This window comes from Nelumbo lutea, chromosome 7 (genome assembly GCF_056320005.1).
Source record: "Nelumbo lutea isolate HS-2025 chromosome 7, American lotus-T2T, whole genome shotgun sequence".
Lineage (NCBI taxonomy): Eukaryota > Viridiplantae > Streptophyta > Magnoliopsida > Proteales > Nelumbonaceae > Nelumbo > Nelumbo lutea.
In genome coordinates, this window is record NC_142690.1 from 9,199,923 (window position 1) to 9,220,932 (window position 21,010).

Consider the following 21,010-nt stretch of genomic DNA (forward strand, 5'->3'; position numbering starts at 1 on the left):
GCTTGGAGCCTATCTTACAACAGATGGAAGGTCATAAGCATCCAAGTATTTATTGATCACATGAACCATTAAGGCCTTGTACGGTTCATGAAATGTTAAGTCCAGTTCAAGAAGTAAGGTCAGATTTCCCTGAGTCCAGATTTCCTACCCATGACAACGCTGCCCACATCTACCCACATAACATTGCAGTCACACACAGGGAACATCTCATCCCCTTACATGTTATTATGCACAAGGAGATGTTCCCAATGCACGGAGGTAGTGTTTTGTGGGCAGGCATGGGTAGAGTTTTTGTGGGTAGGAGATCCAGAGTCGATTTCCCTTTCTTCCCTTTAGTAAACTTAATCTTTAGTTTTTCTTTCTTTTTTTAATCAGTTATCTTTAGATAGAACTCTCTATTTTTCACTTTACCTAAAACTAGTCCAGGCAGTAGCTGTTTTTATTCAGATCCTTTTTACCATTTTGAACCTATTAAAAAGCCAGTCTATTATATATATGTTTTTTGATCAATAAGCCAATCTATTGTATTCAAAATCCAATAACCCTCTTCACGTTGTAGCCCCTTCAGATTTCAAGTGTCATCAAGAAAGTCCAGCAAGAATAAGTTGGTTATCCATTTTAACCCTAACAATCTCTGCAGAGTTGATTTGCATGATTCCTAAAATAGTCTAGCTTGTCCTATGTAATTACAAGTAAGAACAGGTTTCGCAAAAATGAATATAATTGTTGTTATTATCCAACTAGTGTTAACTGTATCATTGTGCAATATAAATCATTACATAAAGGAGAGCTTAAAAGACAAGTAAAAGGACAATTATGCAGCATGAAACTTGAGAAAGATTGGCAAGACAAAATGGAAACAAAGAGCATGAAACCCTGAATATGCCAATAGAAAATCTGTCAAAACAGGTAAGTTGCCTAGTTAGCAGAATGAATCCAATATAGTCTAATAAAATATACAATTTATGCTTCAAACTATCTTTAGACATCACGATAAATAGTCATGCATATAGAAGAATTGTAGACAACATCAGAATCTGAAGGGGAAAAGCATATGCTGATATTTGGCATCATTGGGCAACCATGCATCTGGAGGGTATGGGAGTCCACACTTGATCTTAGCTAAAAGGCTGAGAAAAGTAGGGAAGGCTACTTCTAGGACTTGTCCCTTAAAATGTACCTTCTTTTTTTTTTTTAGTTTCTTTCTCTTATGTTGCCTTTTCTTTCCCCACAACCTTCAACCTATTTATACTTCCATAGTTTTCAAAACAAGCAGAGTTCTTTCAGGGAGTCATCAGGGAAAGAGGTGGTTGTGAATCTTTGACTGCAATGTACTACGGAAATTTGTTTCAGTAGCAAAAGGAGATCTCAATCCTAAGTTATTTCTGGTCAAGTGACTTATGAGACACAATCAACAAAAGAACACCATGAAATACATGTTGAGAGTTGAGAGATAACACTCTTGGAACTGTCATAATTGATTGTTTGTTAGCTCTGCATGCAAGTCTTAGAGCATAGAAATGAAGGAATGAATGGCATTTCTTACATTTTCAATTTTGCATTGAATTAGCCTAAATTAGGCTGAAACTTCTAGTCAGAACTCAAAAAGAAACGAGATAGGAAAAAATAAATTTCTATTCCTCAAAATTGTTCATCGGTATTAGTACAAAAGAAAATACCCCCAATAACATAGTCGCAAAAATTTGTTTTCTAGGGTTTGCACTAGATTGAAAGTGGTACTGGAAATCCTGCAACAAATTAATGCATAACAGCCTTGTTTTATTATATGTGTCTTAAAGCTGTTAATCTTGAAACTCAGTAGGGAAGACGAAAATCAGTTGGAGTACATTCACTTACCACTTAGGCATGAACATGAGCATACCCCTGGATCTCCCTTGTCACCATTTCCCAGCTTTTGTTAGTGTATATTCCGTTTATCCCTTTTTCTTTGATAAGAAACAACATTTTAATTGTTAATTGAATTAAAAAGAAGAATGTAAGCATAAAAGAAAGGACAAAAGGCATAAGGTTCACAGAAATGACAAAAAGAAAAGACATCTAAATGCTTTAAATTGTTTCTTACCATGTAGGCAAGAAAAGCCATTAGTTAGCAGCAAAGTTGGTGAAGACGGAATTGAAAATACAGGTTGTGCTAAGTATATCGATAAGTCAATAACCTCATGCTCTAAGCAAACTGGCATCCTTATTGGGTTAAATACATATGGGTGGTTCAATTTCCTGTTTCTTTGGAAGAAAACTGATGAGGGGTGATTTGGGCCGACACGTGGATGTGACCTGATGACTGGACATCAACTCAGCACTTTCTACCACCTCAGCAGGACAGGTCACCTCGGTTAGGACCAAAGTCCGAGCAGCTCGTAGTGCCCTGAACTACCAAGGTGATACATAGCCAATTTCTAAAAGCATGCCAGCTGTCTCTTCGGGATCACACCGCATGACTGTGGGTTTTATCCTTATCCCACCCGAATGAGACAGACATGATAAGCTTTATCGACTAGTACAATATCCACCTCCAGGTGCAGAACAGACTAGGCTGAGGATCTCGGAGGTATTTCGTAAAATAAAATCCGCGTGATTTAATGCTTACTAGCTCTTATACTCTCAAGCTTTCAGTTGTTAGTAAACACGCAGGATTAGCCACCCCTGATTCTCTTATCCTTCTTGTCTTGCAGTTCCACGGGTTAGCTAGGCAACCTACGTCCAAACTGCCATCCAAATTACCATTCAAATAGGAGCAATCAGATCGCGCATCATCAGGCAACAAAAAAATCTATTAGGAAACCAAACTGGGCAACTTCCACTCTTTTTAAAAAACAAGCGACTTTCTAACATGAAGTCATGAACAAGAAAAGAAAAAAGCAGTTCTGCATTACATAAGAAAAAAATATATATTTTCCAAAACAGTTGCCAACACTATAATAAAGTTTTCTTCCAAGAGAACCTAGTAGAAGCATTTTCGCTTTGCCCCGTTATGATCAGAACGACCAAAATTTTTCTCGTTTTCTAGATTTTTTTTTGTCTATCGTGTTGCGTAAAATACAAATCCTAGTCTCCAGCGACATGAACACCCACTACTCCATCTCCAGTGGTTCAGTCAATCATTCCGTCACCAAGTTAAAAAATAAAAAAAAGGAAAATGAAATACAAATAATCCACTTGTTGCAGAAAACGCCACTTGTGGGTCTTTAGACGCAAATTCAACAACAAAACAAAACCCCAAAATATTGCCAGTACAAACAGAAAATAATAATATCCATAAAAGGAAAACAAGGGACTAGACCGAAGATTGAATTCTCTAACCTCAGCTTCTGAGCACCTCTAATGAAATGGTTTCAATTCAACAACTCCTTCAAACCGTTCGGTTTCTCGGTTTCCGCCATCGTCGATGCCCTTGAAACCTTTGGACCAGATTATCCTTTTAAAGTGTGGTCAAAGCCCGGCCCATTTGGATAAAAAAATGCGGCCCATTAACATAACTGAATCCGTCCACGTCATCGAGAACGAGATGCGAACACGTCAGCGGAATGCGGGAAACGATAGCACTGGATAAAATATGAAACAACGACAAAGCAAAACAATGGTGGAGGGAAGAAGCGGTGGCAGAGAAAGCGAGAGATATGGCGCGAGCTCCCCTTCATTTGAAGTTAAATCGGAGTATCGTCGCCTGTGCAAAGGAAACTGAACCAAGGGTTCATCTACCAAACAAGACTCCTCTGAATTCTCGGGTTTTGGTTCTCGGAGGAACTGGAAGAGTTGGCGGATCTACTGCTACAGCTCTTTCTAAACTCTGTCCTGATCTCCGAATCGTCGTCGGAGGTAGAAATAGGTGATTCTGAGAAATCCTAGTGTTTTTCTTTACTTTCTCAAAATGCCTTCTGTTTCTCGTACCAATATGGTTGGTGTATGTTGTTAATAATCTGAAATTGTAATTAGCATAGGTTTGGCATAGAAGTGTTGATTACATGAAATGTTGGTGGAATCAAAATTAACTCTTAGAATTTAAGGTGACTGATGTAATTCTGTCCTAAGATTGAAAAATCTACTTCTGCGAGCTATTTTTCTCTGCAATTAGTGCAACAGAACTGGTCAACAAAGAAATAGATGTATAAAAGTTCCAAGTTGAAGAATGTCAGTACCCCTTGCTGTTCTGAAACTTATCTGACTTATTTCCTTCGTTTTTTCATTATTTGTTTGCTTGTCTATGAAATATAATTTCATTTTTTCAGTTAGAAGGTGCGGAATCATGAATTGAGAATGGGCGCATGATATGATACTCGATTTTGTGTTTCGACACTATAAGGAGAAACTTGTGTTTTATTCGTCACTGATAGGACAAAAAGATATTGTTGGACATTCCGTTTGGTTGGATGCGGATATTCCACTTTAAGATCTAAACTCAGATAAAATATGGAACTAGTCAAATGAAACATATCCACTGTTAGGTTGTTATACTGAATGCTACAGGATCATGAGGGGGGGGGGCGATAAATTGTTCATGTATGGACTTAATTAATTGTTCAGTTTCATTGAGATTGTTTTTCTTCCTCTCCACATGCATGACCCATTTATCATTAAGTACTGTGCAGTTTGATTGTGGTTTGTATTGATTTTTATGACTGCTGGAAGAAGAAATAAAAGATGCTGTTAAGTTAAACTTAGATGATTATCATAAAGTGCCACCCTCAGTGAGTTCTGTTCTGATACTGAGTTCACTAATGATTGTTTAAGTTTTAAATAAAATAAAAATATAATTCAGAATTTTCTTTCCATTATCCAAATGCATAAGTTGTGTCTCTTGATAGGGAGAAAGGTGCTGCTCTAGTGGCTATGCTTGGTGAAAACTCTGAGTTTGCAGAAGTCAATATTGACAATATAAAATCATTGGAAGCAGCTTTAAAAGGTACATGAACTTTTCTAGTAATCTTGGATTTTCAACAATCAACATAAATATCTTATAGCCTAAAGCTCTAAATCCCATATTCTTTACTTCTGTATTTATAGTTATTTTATATATAAAAACTTTAGTGAGATTTTTTTTTTTCGGCGAGAAAATTTTCAGTGAGATTTCCTTTCCTTGGTTCAGTTGGTTGGAGTATATTATTTATTTTTTTGGCATCTATTAAGAACAAATCATTGGTACTATATTTCCTCATTTTGACAACTACATGTACACATTTTTTTTTTCTTCTGTAACACCGCTGTACATGGGATCTGGTTTTCAGGATTACCATGTCTGTTATGTTTTCTCCAAGTTACCTTTTTTGTTTTCAAAAAAAAAAAAAAAAAAGGATGTGATCTCTTTAGTCAACATTGTCAGTTTTTCTGTCAATACAGGTTCTTGGGTGAGAGGTTTATCTAATAAACTAAGTCCATCTGTTATCTCTAGCTCAGGATTTCCCAAGATGTGTTTCATGTGTCACCAGTTTTACATTGCTACTATCTTTTCTTTTTTTTCTCTTTATAGAAATACTTCTTAGTTCTTCCATTGGCTATCTGAGTCGAAATCCCATCTGTCGAAGGATTTCAAGTGTTGATTCTGGATGTTCTTTATCAGTTTCTTATGCTGAAATTATGATAAACATTTTAATTTGGAAATGCCAGAATATTATCTATGTTGAAATTTAGATAAGTTGGGGATTAATGAAAATGGTTGCTAAGACTTCCCAAAAGAAGAATGGGAAAAGGGGGGAATCCTAAGAGCATGTCTTTTAGTTCACCACACCTTTTCTACTGCAGATGTGGATCTTGTAATTCATGCAGCAGGACCCTTTCAGCAGACGGAGACATGCACTGTACTAGAAGCTGCCATATCTACCAAGGTAAACATTGGACTTTCAATTTCCTGCCCACTTGAAAGAGTTAATTTATTTATGGTATTATTTTATTGCCCATTGTTATGTACTGTAAGGGCCATTGCTTGGTGCTATGGTAAAATCTCAGGCTGACAAGCTTGAGAACTTGGGTTAGAGTCTAAGAACAGCCACTTTGTGCAAGAAAATGCCAAAGGTTAGGTCTGTATCCAGTTCACCCCTCATAAGACCCTAGGTAGCTGGGAACAACGTTGGGTAATTGCTAATTGTCATGTCTTGTATTTACATCTCATGTGTATAACCATGTTCTAATGTATGCTCTCTTTCTAAAACAGACAGCATATGTGGATGTCTGTGATGATACAAGCTATGCATTGCGAGCAAAATCTTTTCACAAGAAAGCAGTAGCTGCCAACATTCCAGCCATAACAACTGCTGGAATTTACCCTGGAGTGAGCAATGGTGCTACTATATACATTCATGATCAGTCTGCACTCCATGCTCACATAAAAATACATGCAACACATTCAGAAGAAGATAAAATTAACTGTCCTCTCTTTTTGTTGTGAGAACTTTAGGCATTGCATGCACATTAACTTTTAGAATTCAAATGTCTGTTATGAATGACATGGATTGTTATATCAACTTCAAAAACCAATTGAGTAACATCTGTCAGAAGACCTTTTAGGTATTTAATCTTTAACGTCATTTTCATAAAAGATTGTGAATATAATACAGAATCCATTTTCATCACATAACTGTTCTCTCCCTAACCTTGTTTCTCTTCAATTTTCTGAATTTTAAGTATTACTAGGAAGCAAAAACTCCTTTGTTTTCTGTTTTCTCGTTCTTTTCTGAAAAATTATGTTTAACATTCTCTGAATATTTCTGAAGTCTTAATTCTTCCCATTATCATGACAGTGATGGCAGCTGAGTTGGTTCGTGCTTCTAGAGGTGATGGTAGAGGTGAGCCTGAAAGGCTAAGGTAACTTTACTAAACCACTTATAAGTTTGTTTTCTATGCTTTTAAAGTTTAGAGAAAAAGCTCAACTTCAAACCCTCAGCCGAACCAATCAGCAAGAACTTAAAGATCATCCCTAGATAGTGGCATTTAGCAAACTAACCTAGACTCTAATTGGACAATATTTCGATCATGGTAGAAATTCAATCGATGTTATTTTTTTATTTACAATACAATCACTTAATTGGCTCTTTCCCACCCACTTTCTAGTTGTATCGCCTTTCCATTTTTTTTTTTTCTCTTTTTTGGATTGGTATGCTTCCCATTGAATTTCTCATTTCAATCCCAATAAAATGTTCATACTTCTAAAAGAAACAAAGAAAACAAAATCTAAATCTAAGTTCTACTGTTGTGTGTGTGTGTACAGGAAATTTTAAAAAAATAATCTAAGTTTTAATTTTACTCCAACTTCAATACCACTGGCTGGTGGCTATTATGTAAACAATATAAGACCTCGTTTGCAGTGTTTGGCAGGCTATTGTAACCTGGATCTTGTCTTAGATCACTAGTCAATTCATTTGGCTTGTAAAAGAGCTTAAAGCATCTCCTGCATCACATGTATTGTTGGGTCTTCAACAGAAACAACAAGAATAAAGAGGAACAAATTGATCTTACTAACAGAGGCAAAGTGATGATAGAGGCCTTAGCTTTACATCTCCCTCTACAGTGTGGGTTCTGTAAATTGTTGCTTTCCTATTTGATAGTAGGGCTGGCATGGCTTATTTAGATAAAATACAGGGACTCTTAATTATTCATGCTTAGGTTTCACTGAACAATAAAAAAAGGCCATTACCCATTGTTAGCTGGGGTCTTGGGAGGGGTAGACTGGTTATGGTCAAATCTGCATTCTCATGATGGAAGCCCGAGATTTTTCCATTAAACAAGTAATAGGTTTTACTGAATAATAATGTAAAAAATTAATTTTGCTTTTATGAATTCAACTAGACATTGTAAAGATGCTCTATAATCATATCTATTTCCAAGCATATTTAACTGACTATAATGCTAACATACCTTCTTCAGATTTTTCTACTACACAGCAGGTTCTGGTGGTGCCGGTCCAACAATTTTAGCAACCAGCTTTTTGCTTCTTGGAGAAGATGTGATTGTTTACAATAAAGGTTAGTTATTTACATTGTTCTCTCATCAAGTTTTTTTTTTGGTTCTGAACAAGGTTTGATCTTTTACTGTGATTCCTCTCTCTTATTGATCTTTTGACCAGGAGAAAAAATCAAATTAAAGCCTTATAGTGGAATGCTCACCATTGACTTTGGAAAAGGGATTGGAAAGAGAGATGTTTATTTGTTGTAAGTTCCATGAACAAGAATAGAATAAAAAGAAATCAAGGATTCTCAAAATCATAAAATGCATTTTTATGAGTATATTTCTCATGTAATAAGAGGAACTTTCTTCTTTGTACATGGGTGTATTTACCAAGGGAGACTGCACTTTTGAAGGAATTCTCAACATTTTTTTGGATCCTCTGGAGAAGTTATATTAACTTGGTCCATGGATTTCTATCCAACTTTACATATAAATGGTACTTTTAATCTTTTATCAAAATCCTTATTCGACATACTAGTCAAGAATTGTCTTTTCATTTCGTAGCATACCAAACCCATAATGTGCACCTTAATGTTATCAAGTCAACCTAAAACAGCAATTCAATTTTCAAGACCGGTGTTTATTAAGTTGTTAGCTACAGAACAGATACCCACTTGTGTTTGTCCCTCTAGCATAATTGGTTGATGCATACATCATACTTGAAGTTTCATGATTTAGTTCACCTTACATAACTAACCATAAAAAAAGGAAAAAAAAAGAAAAACAAACTAAAAAACAATAACATTAAAACATAAGCCTAAAAAACAGAAATAGGACAGTTTAGAAAAAAACAAAAAAAAGAAAGATGATCGCTTAACATTATCAAGGGCAGTTGTTTGCTATTGTTCATTTTTTCTGATACTAGCATACAAATAAAAGAAATTTCCAATGTACATTAATGAATTGTAATCTCCATCTTTCCTATCATTTTTCTCCCCTGCCCCCCCCCCCAAGAAAAGAAAATAATAATAAAAAAGGTACTAGTGAATATGGTTAACATATTTGTGCATGTATTCAACCTTGTTTTCTAAGACATTATTTTGTTTCTCCAGTACTGTCAAGAATTTCAAACGCCATCATGTCTTCTTTTCCTCTTATACAATGTAACAAAAAGATAAGGAAGAAAAATGCAATCCATCAAAAAAAAAGAGATAAGGAATGAAAAATGAAGAACTGTGAAGTTTTGGCTAATAAAGTGGTAATGAGAATGGCAATCTACTATTCCACTCTTAAACTTTGTAAGGCTGATGCACCAAATGCCACTGGGACCTTTAGTGTTCTGTTTAGACCATTTTTAATGGAGGCAAAGAGCTAAAGTGGCTTAGCTGAAAGAGGGGGACAGGAATACTCACTATTTTCACAAAATGGCAAATGCCAGAGCTAGAGCTTCTGTAATTACCAGGCTGGAGGGAGAGGGCAGGGTAGGTATCACTGAGACTAATATGAAGCTAGTGGCAACTAGCTTCTATAAAAAGATGTACAAGGAGTCTTGGTCCTTCAGACCTTTTCCTATATCCCTTTCTTTTAATCAGTTGAGTGATGAGCAGTCATCCCTTATTGAGAGACCTTTCTCATAGGAGGAAATAAAAGAAGCTATTAAGTTGTTGGCTGATGAGAAATCTCCAGGGCCTGATGGCCTTACAAATCTTTTCTATATTAAATGTTGGGATGTGGTGAGATAGGACATTCTGAATGTCTTCCAGGATTTCTTTGAAAGGGATTCTTTGCAAAGAAGTCTGAACACTACCTTCATAACCCTCATTCCAAAGATTGAAGGTGCAGTGAATATTAAGGACTTCAGGCCGATTATTGTTCTGCATAGATTCTACAAAATCCTTGCTAAAGTGCTTGCTGAGAGAATGAAAGTAGTCCTTGGTAGTGTTATCTCAAATAACCAAAGTGCTTTTGTTCTGGGTAGGCAGATGCTGGACTCTGTTCTCATTGCCAATGACCTCATTCATTCTAGGAAAAAAGAAGGTTCCCCAGGGTTGATTTGTAAACATGATACTGAAAAGGCCTATGATCATGTTAACTGGAGATGTATTGATCTTGTGTTACATCAGATGAATTTTGGGCAGAAATGGAGGAATTGCGTTAAAGTCTGTATTACCTCTCCAAAGTTCTCAGTCTTGGTTAATGGACAGTCTACAAGTTTCTTTGATAGTTCCAGGGGTCTTAGACAGGGAGACCCCCTATCTCCTCTTCTATTTATATGTGTAATGGAGATCCTCACTCTGTTCTGTAAGAAGGTTGCAGTTTCAAGTGGGTGGGGAAGGTTTTGCAATTGTGCCGGGGGGAGAGAAGGTGAATATTCTTCAATTTGCAAATGATATGTTGTGCTTTGTGGATGCCTCTCCCTCTCAATAGGCCATGTCTCCAACTTAGCAGAGTGTGCTGGTATTTTGGCTTGTCGGACTGAGTCCCTTCTAGTCAAATATTTGGGAGTCCCTCTGGGGGTGAGTGGTGGTTCTTCTGCAATTTGGGACCCGGTTATTGAGAGATTGGAAAGGAAATTGGCCTCTTGGAAGGCAAAATACCTCTCATTTGGGGGTAGGGTGACTTTGATTAAGAGTACTCTCTCCAATTTACCTACCTACTTCCTGTCTCTATTCTCTATTCCTAACAAGGTTGCAAATCAGATTGAAAAGCTTCAGACATGTTTTCTTTGGAGAGGCTGGGAGGAGGAGAAAAAAGTGCACTTGGTGAGTTGGGAGCAAGTTTGCCTCCCCAAAGTTGAAGGGGGGTTAGGTATAAGGAAGCTGAAATCTTTTAATTCTGCTCTCCTCTGTAAGTGGATTTGGAGATTTGCTGCAGAAAATGATGCATGGTGGAGATCTCTCATTGCCAGCAAATATGGTGTGAATTGGGGCAATTGGAGAACTAGGGACTCTCCTCCCAATTGGGGTAACTCTCTGTGGAAAGGGATAATGAAGAAATTTTCAGCTTTGGCCATGGGGTCTCAATTAGGGTTGGTGCTCAGATGAACCTCTTGCTGAGTCCTTCCCCCTCCTCTTCCAGTGTGCTTCGGATCAAGAGGCCTCAGTTGTAGAGTGCTATAGTATTTCTGGTGGTTCAGTTCTTTGGACTCCCTCATTTGTTTTGATTGGGAGGTAGAAGAGGTTTTGAATCTGTTGACCTGCCTTCAAAACCAAGAGTTGGATTACAGTTCGGAGGATAAGTGGCATTGGAAGTGGAACTCTGATTGAGTGTTCTCTGTTAAATCTATGGCTGCTAATCTCAGTAGGAGGGGTGTTCCTGAATTCCCAGATCGGCAAGTGTGGAATCTCAACAGCCCAACAAAAGCCAACTTCCTAGTTTGGACTATGGCTCTTAATAAATGTCTTTCTAAGGAGAACCTAGTGAGAAGGGGAATTCAGGTTTCGGACTCGTCTTGCAGTCTATGTGGGAGCAGTACTTAATCTACTGATCATTTGTGTATCCATTGTCCGTATTCTGCTCAGTTGTGAAACCATTTCCTCAGCTCCTTGAAGGTATGTTGGGTGATGTCGAGGTTGGTAAAAGAGCTGTTGTGTTGCTGGCAGCTTATGGGTTTAGCAAGAAAAAGAAGACTGTCTGGAAGATAGTTCCAGTTGCTGTAATTTGGTCCATCTGGATCAAGAGGAATAGAAGGATTTTCAGTAACAAGACTAAGTCCGGAAGAGTTAATTCAGAAATCAGTGGGCAAGCTGATTTCTTGGGTGTCTGGCTGTGGACTTTAGAAACTGTAATGTGTCAGATGTATTTCTTTCTAGCTCTTGATGGAAAGTGCATTTGCTGATTTGATCAGTCAACCTGTTCTGGGACTGATCTCAGCCTCCAGTGTGTAATTTCTTATCAATAAACATTACTTTACCTTTTTCCAAAAAAAAGAAATTAATGAAAAATAAAGACCTTCAAGTTGTGGGAAATGCAGGGTTCCCACATCTCTACTCTGCATTATTTAACATGTCCAAGTGAGAGCTGCTAGGAACAGTTATTCAAAACTTGTTGGAACTACATGATAGAAGAACAACTACCATCCAAGATCAAAACAAGGGAACTTATTTCTTTCTAAAAAGTAATTTAAAAATTTCTAGCTAAATCTATTCTAAGACATTTTGGCAGGAAGTCCTTATAGCCCCTGCAATGTCAATTTGTGCCAAATTAAATATCCTAAAAAGTTTCTCACCCTACGCAACTATAGTAAATTTTATAACAAATGTGATGCTATGGAACAATTTAGGGAATAATTATCTTCCACCTTGACTTAAATATTTTGAGTAACCTTTTAATGATATTAATGATATAGTTCTTACAACCAAGGCAATCTATATGTATTACTTGGCTTGGATCCAACCACTACTGCAAACACAATGGAGCTGTTTCATACTTGATATTTTATGTTTCAGAAACTTGCCTGAAGTAAGAAGTGCTTATGAAATCTTGGGGGTACCTACTGTTAGTGCTCGATTTGGCACTGCTCCTTTCTTTTGGAATTGGGGAATGGTTGCCATGACAAGTCTTCTTCCTGCGGTATGTTATAATATTTTTTTCACATTTGGTTATTGGTTCAGTTTCAAAATCTCATTACAACATTGAGGATGGATTGTTCAATAAACCTGTATTAACAGTCACATCAAATTGGTGAATGGAGATTCATTGATAATCTTTGTTAGAATGTTAGAGTGATGTTCGGCTGATAAGAGTTCTTATTAGCCCATTCGTATGTTTAACTTATCTTGTAATTGGGCTTGTGTTAATGGGCCTGGGCCTAATCCTGTTTAATAATTTAAGTCATCTGGGTGTCCCATCACTAATCAGGGGCATCCCAGTAATTTCTTGTACTTTGTACCATATTCATCTATAAATAAAGGACTGGTCGACTGGATAGAACAGTTCGACATTCTCTTCAGTTCTGTGGTTCTCTTCTCCTCCTTGCTACTTCGAGTATAGCTCTTCAAATTACATGGTATCAGAGCATTAGCTCCTTCATGGTTTCAGCAGGCGCACTCTTTTCTCTTGCTGTCCTTTCATCTTCTCTCTTCCTTTTCTGGGTTGCTGCAGTGAAGACCTAGGAGTGTAAGAGAGTAAAGCAAGTTCGAACCTAGGGTTTCTCTTGGTTGTAGGACTCAAGAGAAGTAAGACCCAGAAGTAGATGTCCTACTAGATTACACCAGCAAGTAGTAGCTATTGGGCTACTAAGAGAGGTCTGTATAGGACAGACCTGGTTGAGGGCTGATTCAGCAGTCCTAGCACTAGCCGAGAGGGGGAGAACTTCCTCTACAGTTGTAGCTTCGTGCTCCAGCAAGACTTGTGCAGAACAAGTGGTAAAGACTTAGCTCCTTCAACTTCAGTTGCAGTTTCGGTGCATCAGCTTCTACAGTTGTAGTCTTGGTGCATCAGCAAGACTCTTACAGAACTGCGGCAACTTCAGTTACAGACTTTCTTCAGGTCGGTTATCAGCCCTACTCTTGGACTGAACTGGTTCAGTTACAGACCTTTACCTTTTACCAGAACTGCGACAACTTTTGCACCACACAGTTGCAGCCTTAAACTTTTACCAACACTGTGAACTGGTTCAGTTACAGACCTCTACTTGCTTCTGTACCCGTATTGTGAACACAGTGACCGATTTGGCCAGTCCTTAACAGAATCACCTATAGTACTGTGAACAACTCTTGGACTGAAGTCAGGATGTCCTCACTATCTGGTGAAGTTTCCTCTAGAGATAACAGACCTGTTACAAGGTCCTCAAACCTGGAAAACCCTAATCTGCACAGCTTGCAGATTACAAGTGTGCTGCTAGATGAGTATAACTTCAAAGAGTGGTATGTCACAGCAATGTTGTTCATTACCTCTCGTGACCTCACAGGCTATTTGGATGGAGACAAGAAACAACCCGAAATTGGCAGTCCTGAATACACCGTGTGGCGCAAGGAAAATGCCACAGTCATGTCTTGGTTGCTGGCCTCTATGACTCCTAGGGTGGCCAGAACTGTTCATCACTTCCCCACAGCTGCTAAAATTTGGGTGAAAGTATCTAAGACATATGGCCAGAAAAAGAACAATGCTAGAATCTACAAGCTGAACCAAGACATTGCAGCCCTAAGGCAAGGAGACATGTCCGTGGCAACCTACTTTGCAACACTGGAAGGCCTCTGGGAAGAGCTTGGCCACCATTTGATCTTGGATTGGGAAAATGCTAATGATAAGGGGAGGCATGATAAGCAGATTGAGGAGGGCAGGGCCTTCAAGTTTCTGGCGGGTCTTGACCCTGTATATGAAGGTATAAGGTCACAGATTCTAGGGAGAGATGAATTACCTGAGCTTCACCATGTCTACTACCTGGTGAGGAATGAAGAAGTAAGGAGAAAGGAGATGCAAGTTGACTTCCAGACACAGTCAACAGAACTACCTAGAGAACATTCAGCCTTAGTCTCCACTAAGGGGAATAAATTTTCAGACAAGAAGTCCCTCAAGTGTACACATTGTGGTGGTGAGAAACACACAAAGGAGAAATGTTGGGTCCTGTACCCTCATCTGAAGCCAGCTGCTCTGAGAAAGGACAAAAGGCAACATAAGGGCCACACAACAAGTGGGAATCTTGCCACCAACAACAGTAGTGACAACTCACAGAGTATTCAGACAGTGTCATCTTCCACCGCAAGGCTTGCTACCGACTCCTCTGGACCAAATACTTTGGGCTTCACAACTAGTGAGGTAAGGTTCTCAGCCGGGCATTAGCCCGTCTGAAGAACAATTCTTTAGCTTCCACCTCTCTTGCCAAATCAGGTACAACCTCTGCATTTAGTGCATCTAGTTCCATTAATTCTACCTCTTGGGTGATTGATTCAGGAGCCACTGACCATATGACACATATGTCCTCCTTATTCTCCACATATCATCTGTTGTCTGGCCAGGATAAGATGAGAGTAGCTGATGGGTCCCTCTCCACCATCTCTGGAAAGGGGGTGGTTGACCTAAGCAAGGATCTCTCTCTTAAACCAGTCCTACATGTTCCTAGTCTTACCTCAAATCTGTTGTCTGTTTCAAAGCTTACAAAAAACTTGAACTGTAGTATAACTTTCTTTCCTTCTCATTGTGTCTTCCAGGACAGATTGACGAGGAGAACGATTGGGAGTGGTCATGAGTATGGGGGCCTCTACTATTTTGATGAAGATGTCAGCTCAGCTTTGCAAGCTTCTACTACTAGTCCGGAAAGTGTGGAGTCAATAGCTAGGCTGCACTTGTGGCATGCTAGGCTAGGTCATTTGTCTTTTTCTTCCTTAGCAATGTTGTTTCCCGAATTATGTAAGGGCATTCTGAGTCAGAGTTTAATTTGTGATGTGTGTCAAATGTCAAAACAATGTAGATCAATGTATCCAATTTCTAGTAATGAAATTCAAGCCCCTTTTGATTTGGTTCATTCTGATGTTTGGGGTCCTTCACCCATTGTTTCCATTGATGGCTTCTGTTACTTTATCAGTTTTATTGACCATTATTCTCGGTGCACTTGGATTTATCTGTTGAAAGGACGTGAAGAAGTTCCCCGGATAACTATGATGTTTTGCAAGATGGTTGAAACACAATTTGATAAAAAGATCAAGCAATTCCGTTCAGACAATGTAGTTGAATACTTTGAAAGATCCCTGAACTCATTCATGGAAGATGCAGGCATGTTACATCAATCATCATGTGCTTACACCCCTCAGCAAAATGGGGTTGCTGAGCGCAAGAACAGGCATCTATTGGAGACAGCTCGAGCCCTTCTTTTTCAACACAATGTGCCCAAGCAATATTGGTCTCAAGTTGTTCTTACTGCATCTTACCTGATAAATCGGATGCCATCTGAGGTACTGGGTATGAAGACCCCTTTCTCTGTTTTGTGTCCCACTCTTCCAGAATTTCCTCTTCCCCCGCAGGTTTTTGGTTGTACATGCTTCATACATGTGAAAGATCCAAAGAAGACCAATCTGGATCCTAAGGCTACAAAGGGAATATTTTTAGGGTACTCTCCTACGCAGAAGGGGTATAAGTGTTATGATCCTGTCTCCAAGAAAAAATATGTCACTAAGGATGTAGTCTTTTTTGAGTCTCAACCCTATTTCCAGTCTTATCAGAATCCTCTTCAGGGGGAGAGTAGTGGGTTGGAAGAGGATTCTCATTCTCCCTTCTTTTTTGTTCCCATTTCATCACCTTCCACTACTACTAGCTGTAACATTCCGGGTCAACCTAGTGAGACTTCCACTGTGCCAGTTGCTTCTCCAGATTCGGCTGATGCTCCTGAAGGTTCCAGTAAACAAGAAAAAGAGATACTTACATACAGTAGAAGGAAGAAGGCCCCTCAACCTCATGATTGCAACCAGTTGAACTCAGATCAATCTGTCTCTGCAATCCAAGGTAATTCTGATTCACTCAATTCAGATTTGGATCTTCCTATTGCTCTCTGTAAGCCTGTTCGTTCTTGTACCACTCGGCATCCCATAGCCGATTATGTTTCTTACTCACACTTATCCCCTGCCTATCATTCCTTTGTATCTGCCCTTTCCTCTGTATGTGTCCCTTCCAGGTATTCAGAGGTGGCATCTGATCCGAGGTGGAAAGAAGCCATGAATGAGGAGATGAAAGCCCTAATGAAAGCAAGGACATGGGAATTGGTGGACCTGCCAGAAGGGAAAGGCACTGTTGGGTGCAAGTGGGTATTCACAGTAAAGCACAGGGAAGATGGGTCAATTGAGAGGTACAAGGCCAGACTTGTGGCAAAGGGATTTACACAAAAGGAAGGAATTGACTACAAGGAAACCTTTGCCCCAGTAGCAAAGCTCAACACAATCAGGGTTCTACTGTCACTAGCAGCAAAATTCTCTTGGGAACTTCATCAGCTGGATGTGAAGAATGCCTTCCTAAATGGTGATCTTCATGAAGAGGTATTCATGGAACCCCCACCTGGATATGATGTTGGAAAGAAGGTATGTAAACTAAGGAAAGCATTATATGGTTTGAAGCAATCTCCCCGGGCATGGTTTGAGAGACTTTGTTTGGCCATGAAGAAAGTAGGGTACACTCAGAGCAGTGCAGATCATACATTGTTTACAAGGAGACAGGATGACAAACTTACAGCACTCATTGTGTATGTGGATGATATGGTGATTACTGGAAATGATGTGAAAGAGATGAAGAGGCTGAAGGAGTTCTTAGCTTCAGAATTTGAGATCAAAGACCTGGGAAATCTGAGATACTTTCTTGGAATTGAAGTTGCTAGATCAAGAGAAGGAATCTACATATGTCAAAGAAAGTATGTGCTAGATCTCCTAGAAGAAACAGGCATGATGGGGTGCAGGCCAGCAGACACTCCAGTAGAACCAAGCCATCGATTACAAGAATCAATGGGTGAGGAATACTGTGATAAGGAAAGGTACCAAAAGTTGGTAGGAAAACTGATATACTTATCCCTTACTCGGCCAGATATTGCCTATGCAGTGCATGTTGTCAGTCAATTCATGCACTCACCAAAGGCCCCTCATATGAGAGCAGTGGAAAGAATCCTCAGATACTTGAAAACTTGCCCAGGGAAAGGAATTCTATTCAGAAAAAACAGCAGACTTGAAATTGAAGCCTACACTGATGCTGATTGGGCTGGGTCCGTTGGAGACAGAAAATCAACCTCAGGTTACTGTACATTCTTGGGAGGAAACCTAGTCACATGGCATAGTAAGAAGCAGAATGTTGTGGCTAGATCAAGTGCAGAAGCAGAATACCGGGCTATGGCACACGGGGTTGCTGAACTCTTATGGCTCAGGACTCTCCTTAATGAGCTTGGTATCAAGACTGAGGGTCCTCTCAAGCTGTATTGTGATAATAAAGCTGCTATCAACATTGCCAACAATCATGTGCCAGCATGACAGGACAAAACATATTGAAATTGATCGACACTTTGTTAGAGAGAGAATTATTTCAGGAGAACTTTGTGTGCCTTATACTCCATCAAAGGTGCAGATTGCAGATGTATTAACTAAAGGGCTGGCATCAACGAAGTTCATGGACATACTTGGCAAGCTAAACATGATTAATATTCATGCTTAGCTTGAGGGGGAGTGTTAGAATGTTAGAGTGATGTTCGGCTGATAAGAGTTCTTATTTAGCCCATTCTTATGTTTAACTTATCTTGTAACTGGGCTTGTGTTAATGGGCCTGGGCCTAATCCTGTTTAATGATTTAAGTCATCTGGGTGTCCCATCACTAATCAGGGGCATCCCAGTAATTTCTTGTACTTTGTACCATATTCATCTATAAATAAAGGACTGGTCGACTGGATAGAACAGTTCGACATTCTCTTCAGTTCTGTGGTTCTCTTCTCCTCCTTGCTACTTCGAGTATAGCTCTTCAGATTACAATCTTCAAATCCATTTACATGTCCAATATGAAGTTGCCAATAGCATCCTTTTCCTATTCCACATTGAACATGCAGGACTATGAGATATACCTGGTATAAACTAAAGATAGCTTTCTAATGTGAATAATTTTTCACTTGCTCCTATCACCTGTTGACATGACTATCAAAGATATAAAAATTCCTGCAGGAGTTTTTAAGAGACAGGAGCAAAGTACAGAAGTTAGTTGAATTGTTTGATCCACTAGTCCGAGGTATTGATGGGATTGCAGGAGAGCGTGTGTCAATGAGGGTAAGAAACCACAAAATTAGAAATAAAGCAATTTTATATATTTAAGTTCTGGTGTGGTGTTGTTTTTCCAATATTATGCACTTTCATGAGTGAGGGAGAGTAAATGAAAGCATGAATCTAGTTCATTCATGTTTAAAAAATCTTGAATGACATGGATTATTTTGTCCTTTCTCCCTTTCGGGGACAGGTGGATTTAGAGTGCTCAAAAGGACGCAGTGCAATAGGTATATTCAGTCACAGAAGCCTTTCCGTGTAAGTCTTGGCTTTTTAGAAATTTATACGACATTCCTCACTAAACCATGCATCATCTGATTTTACATTTTCTTCTCTTTGTTTTGCCTTTGTTATCCTTTATATTTTCACTGTTGGGGCTGTTGACTGTGATCATAAATTAGACATCTTATTCTAGAGTCATGATCTACAGATCAGTGGGAACTGCCACAGCTGCATTTGCAATGGCTGTTCTCGAGGGAAGCACACAATCTGGGGTTTGGTTTCCGGAAGAGGTATGTGCTTGAGGTGTTCATGTGAATGATATAGAGATACAAAATGTAAAGCTACCCTATACTCAAACTTCTTTCTCATTCTCCATATAGCCCGAAGGAATTGCAATTGAGGCAAGAGAGGTGCTTCTCAAACGTGCAGCACAAGGAACAATAAATTTTGTTATGAACAAGTAAGAATTTTGTTCCTGGATTCAAGTCTTTCATTCCACTTATTGCTATTGTGTTTACTTAAGTTTCTTTCAACAGGCCTCCATGGATGGTGGAGACCGACCCAAAAGAGATCGGGTTAGGAATATATGTTTGAGGATACTCAAATTCAAAGCCTAAGCACCGCTAGATTTAGCTTCAGCAGCTACCTTTTTGCAATATCAGAGAGGTAACTCTTAAGAGCATTCTCTGTTAAGTAGAATCAATCTGAGCAGGCCATCTGGATACTGTTGCAGTGTCACTAACTTAGGTATTTAACCTCACAGGTGTCAAAAGCTGCATGGTCTGTGGAGTGGATTGTGAAGTTTGCCTTTAGTGTAGGATCATGCATTACGGAGAAATTAGTGAACACCACTAGTTCATTGGTCTAATATTCCCCTGGTATTTGGATGAAGCATATAATACACATTTATAATTGTCTAAAGCAGTCATCAGAAACATAATTAAAATTGTCATTCTTTTTTTTATAAAATTTTGATTCTTTTAAGCGAAATAAATCAAAACAACCCTTATAATATTGGCACCATCAGGTTTATGATTCTTCATTTGTTCAAGAAAAACAAATTTAAATACCTCTGATCAATTGACATGAAAACATTTTTAATATCAAGTTTAGTCAGATTATGTGTTGACTATTCCCTTATTAAGGTTGGACTGGGATTGGTCTTAGGTCGGTGTACACAAGGTCCGAAGTATCAGAAAACAACTTTAAGAGATGTACCAAGATGTGCTTCGAATATGAATGGTTTTCAGTAGAAAAATTAAAATACACATGCTAGGAAATTCGAATTGCCATCTTCATCATCATTATCTAGTCCTAATCCCAACTATGGGGTCAGCTACATGAATCCTGGTGTTATCATTCTGTTCTGTTTAATACCGTATCTATTGGTAAATTATGTGCTTAAATCATTTATTACGACCCATGTCCCAAAATTCATTAATTACACTACATCTTTTTTGGCATCAATTACACTTAGATCCATGGTATGGATAAACTATAAGAAAGGTACATATAATATACACACTTTAAAGTCCATTGTAACCTGGGTGACAAGTTCAAATCTTGCTGTCTCTCTGTGTATTTGCAAGGGCTAGGCTGCATATATCTGTCCCTCCCCAGACTGCATTGATGGCAGCCTTGTGCACTGAGCTACCCTTTATCACACTCGAGGTTTAAAGTATCTAGCCAAAAAGAAAAATTGTTTAAAGTATTTCATATGTATGTACATGTATTAGTATTAGGTTATTAGCAAGCATCATGGGTGGAATAGCCAAAACTCCATTCTATTCCACTTTATCCACACTGATACAGACTTCATATGGCCCGATACAAGTATCAGTGTGTTCTGAATCATGTGTCGATTTGCTAATAAATGTTAAAATTTATTAGTAAAAATTTATATATCTATAATAGCACAAGCTATAATGGTTTTTGAAAATTGGGTCATACTCAACATACATGCATATTTCGTATTTCAGTTCTTCCATCTTTTTTTTTTTTTTACATTTACCAACCCTCATAGTTCACATTGCATACAACTGTGTTTCCTTTGTGTATATAGCTAATTTTTTATAATCCAAAACTCATGTTTAGTGTTACTAACATATTTTTTGAGAGTTATTTGAAGTTTTTCCTTTGTATCCATGTATGTTTTAAAGTTTTTCACCGTATCTATG

The 21,010-nt window shown here is 38.5% G+C and overlaps 1 protein-coding gene and 1 long non-coding RNA gene across 4 annotated transcripts; one reads left to right on the forward strand and one right to left on the reverse strand.

The window, feature by feature from the left end:
- Window positions 1-1,521: 1,521 nt before the first annotated feature.
- Window positions 1,522-3,435, reverse strand: LOC148844975 (uncharacterized). 3 transcript variants are annotated; one of them, XR_016102195.1, is made up of 4 exons: window positions 3,322-3,414; window positions 2,609-2,726; window positions 1,858-1,946; window positions 1,522-1,748 (listed from the first exon to the last, which is right to left on the reverse strand). It is a non-coding gene; the product is annotated as an uncharacterized LOC148844975 (long non-coding RNA). The 3 variants fall into 3 exon arrangements; XR_016102194.1 differs by having other exon boundaries at window positions 2,084-2,726; window positions 3,322-3,407; XR_016102196.1 differs by lacking the exon at window positions 2,609-2,726 and having other exon boundaries at window positions 3,322-3,435.
- LOC148844976 (Saccharopine dehydrogenase) lies at window positions 3,345-19,853 on the forward strand. The gene is made up of 14 exons (XM_088954743.1): window positions 3,345-3,847; window positions 4,824-4,921; window positions 5,758-5,840; window positions 6,167-6,293; window positions 6,753-6,816; window positions 7,876-7,973; window positions 8,075-8,159; window positions 12,345-12,468; window positions 18,516-18,617; window positions 18,805-18,869; window positions 19,042-19,123; window positions 19,214-19,293; window positions 19,370-19,499; window positions 19,597-19,853. Exons 1-13 carry the CDS (start codon window positions 3,639-3,641, stop codon window positions 19,425-19,427), a joined length of 1,275 nt encoding a protein of 424 aa, XP_088810869.1. The 5' UTR covers window positions 3,345-3,638; the 3' UTR covers window positions 19,428-19,499; window positions 19,597-19,853.
- The last annotated feature ends 1,157 nt before the right edge of the window (window positions 19,854-21,010 follow it).

Excerpts from the sequence above, each read along its gene's own strand:
- LOC148844976 (XM_088954743.1), top strand. The coding sequence starts at position 3,639 with ATGGCGCGAGCTCCCCTTCATTTGAAGTTAAATCGGAGTATCGTCGCC. Across the intron at positions 6,294-6,752 it reads TTACCCTGGAGTGAGCAATG|TGATGGCAGCTGAGTTGGTT; the intron begins GTGCTACTATAT and ends TTATCATGACAG. Across the intron at positions 7,974-8,074 it reads TGTGATTGTTTACAATAAAG|GAGAAAAAATCAAATTAAAG; the intron begins GTTAGTTATTTA and ends TCTTTTGACCAG.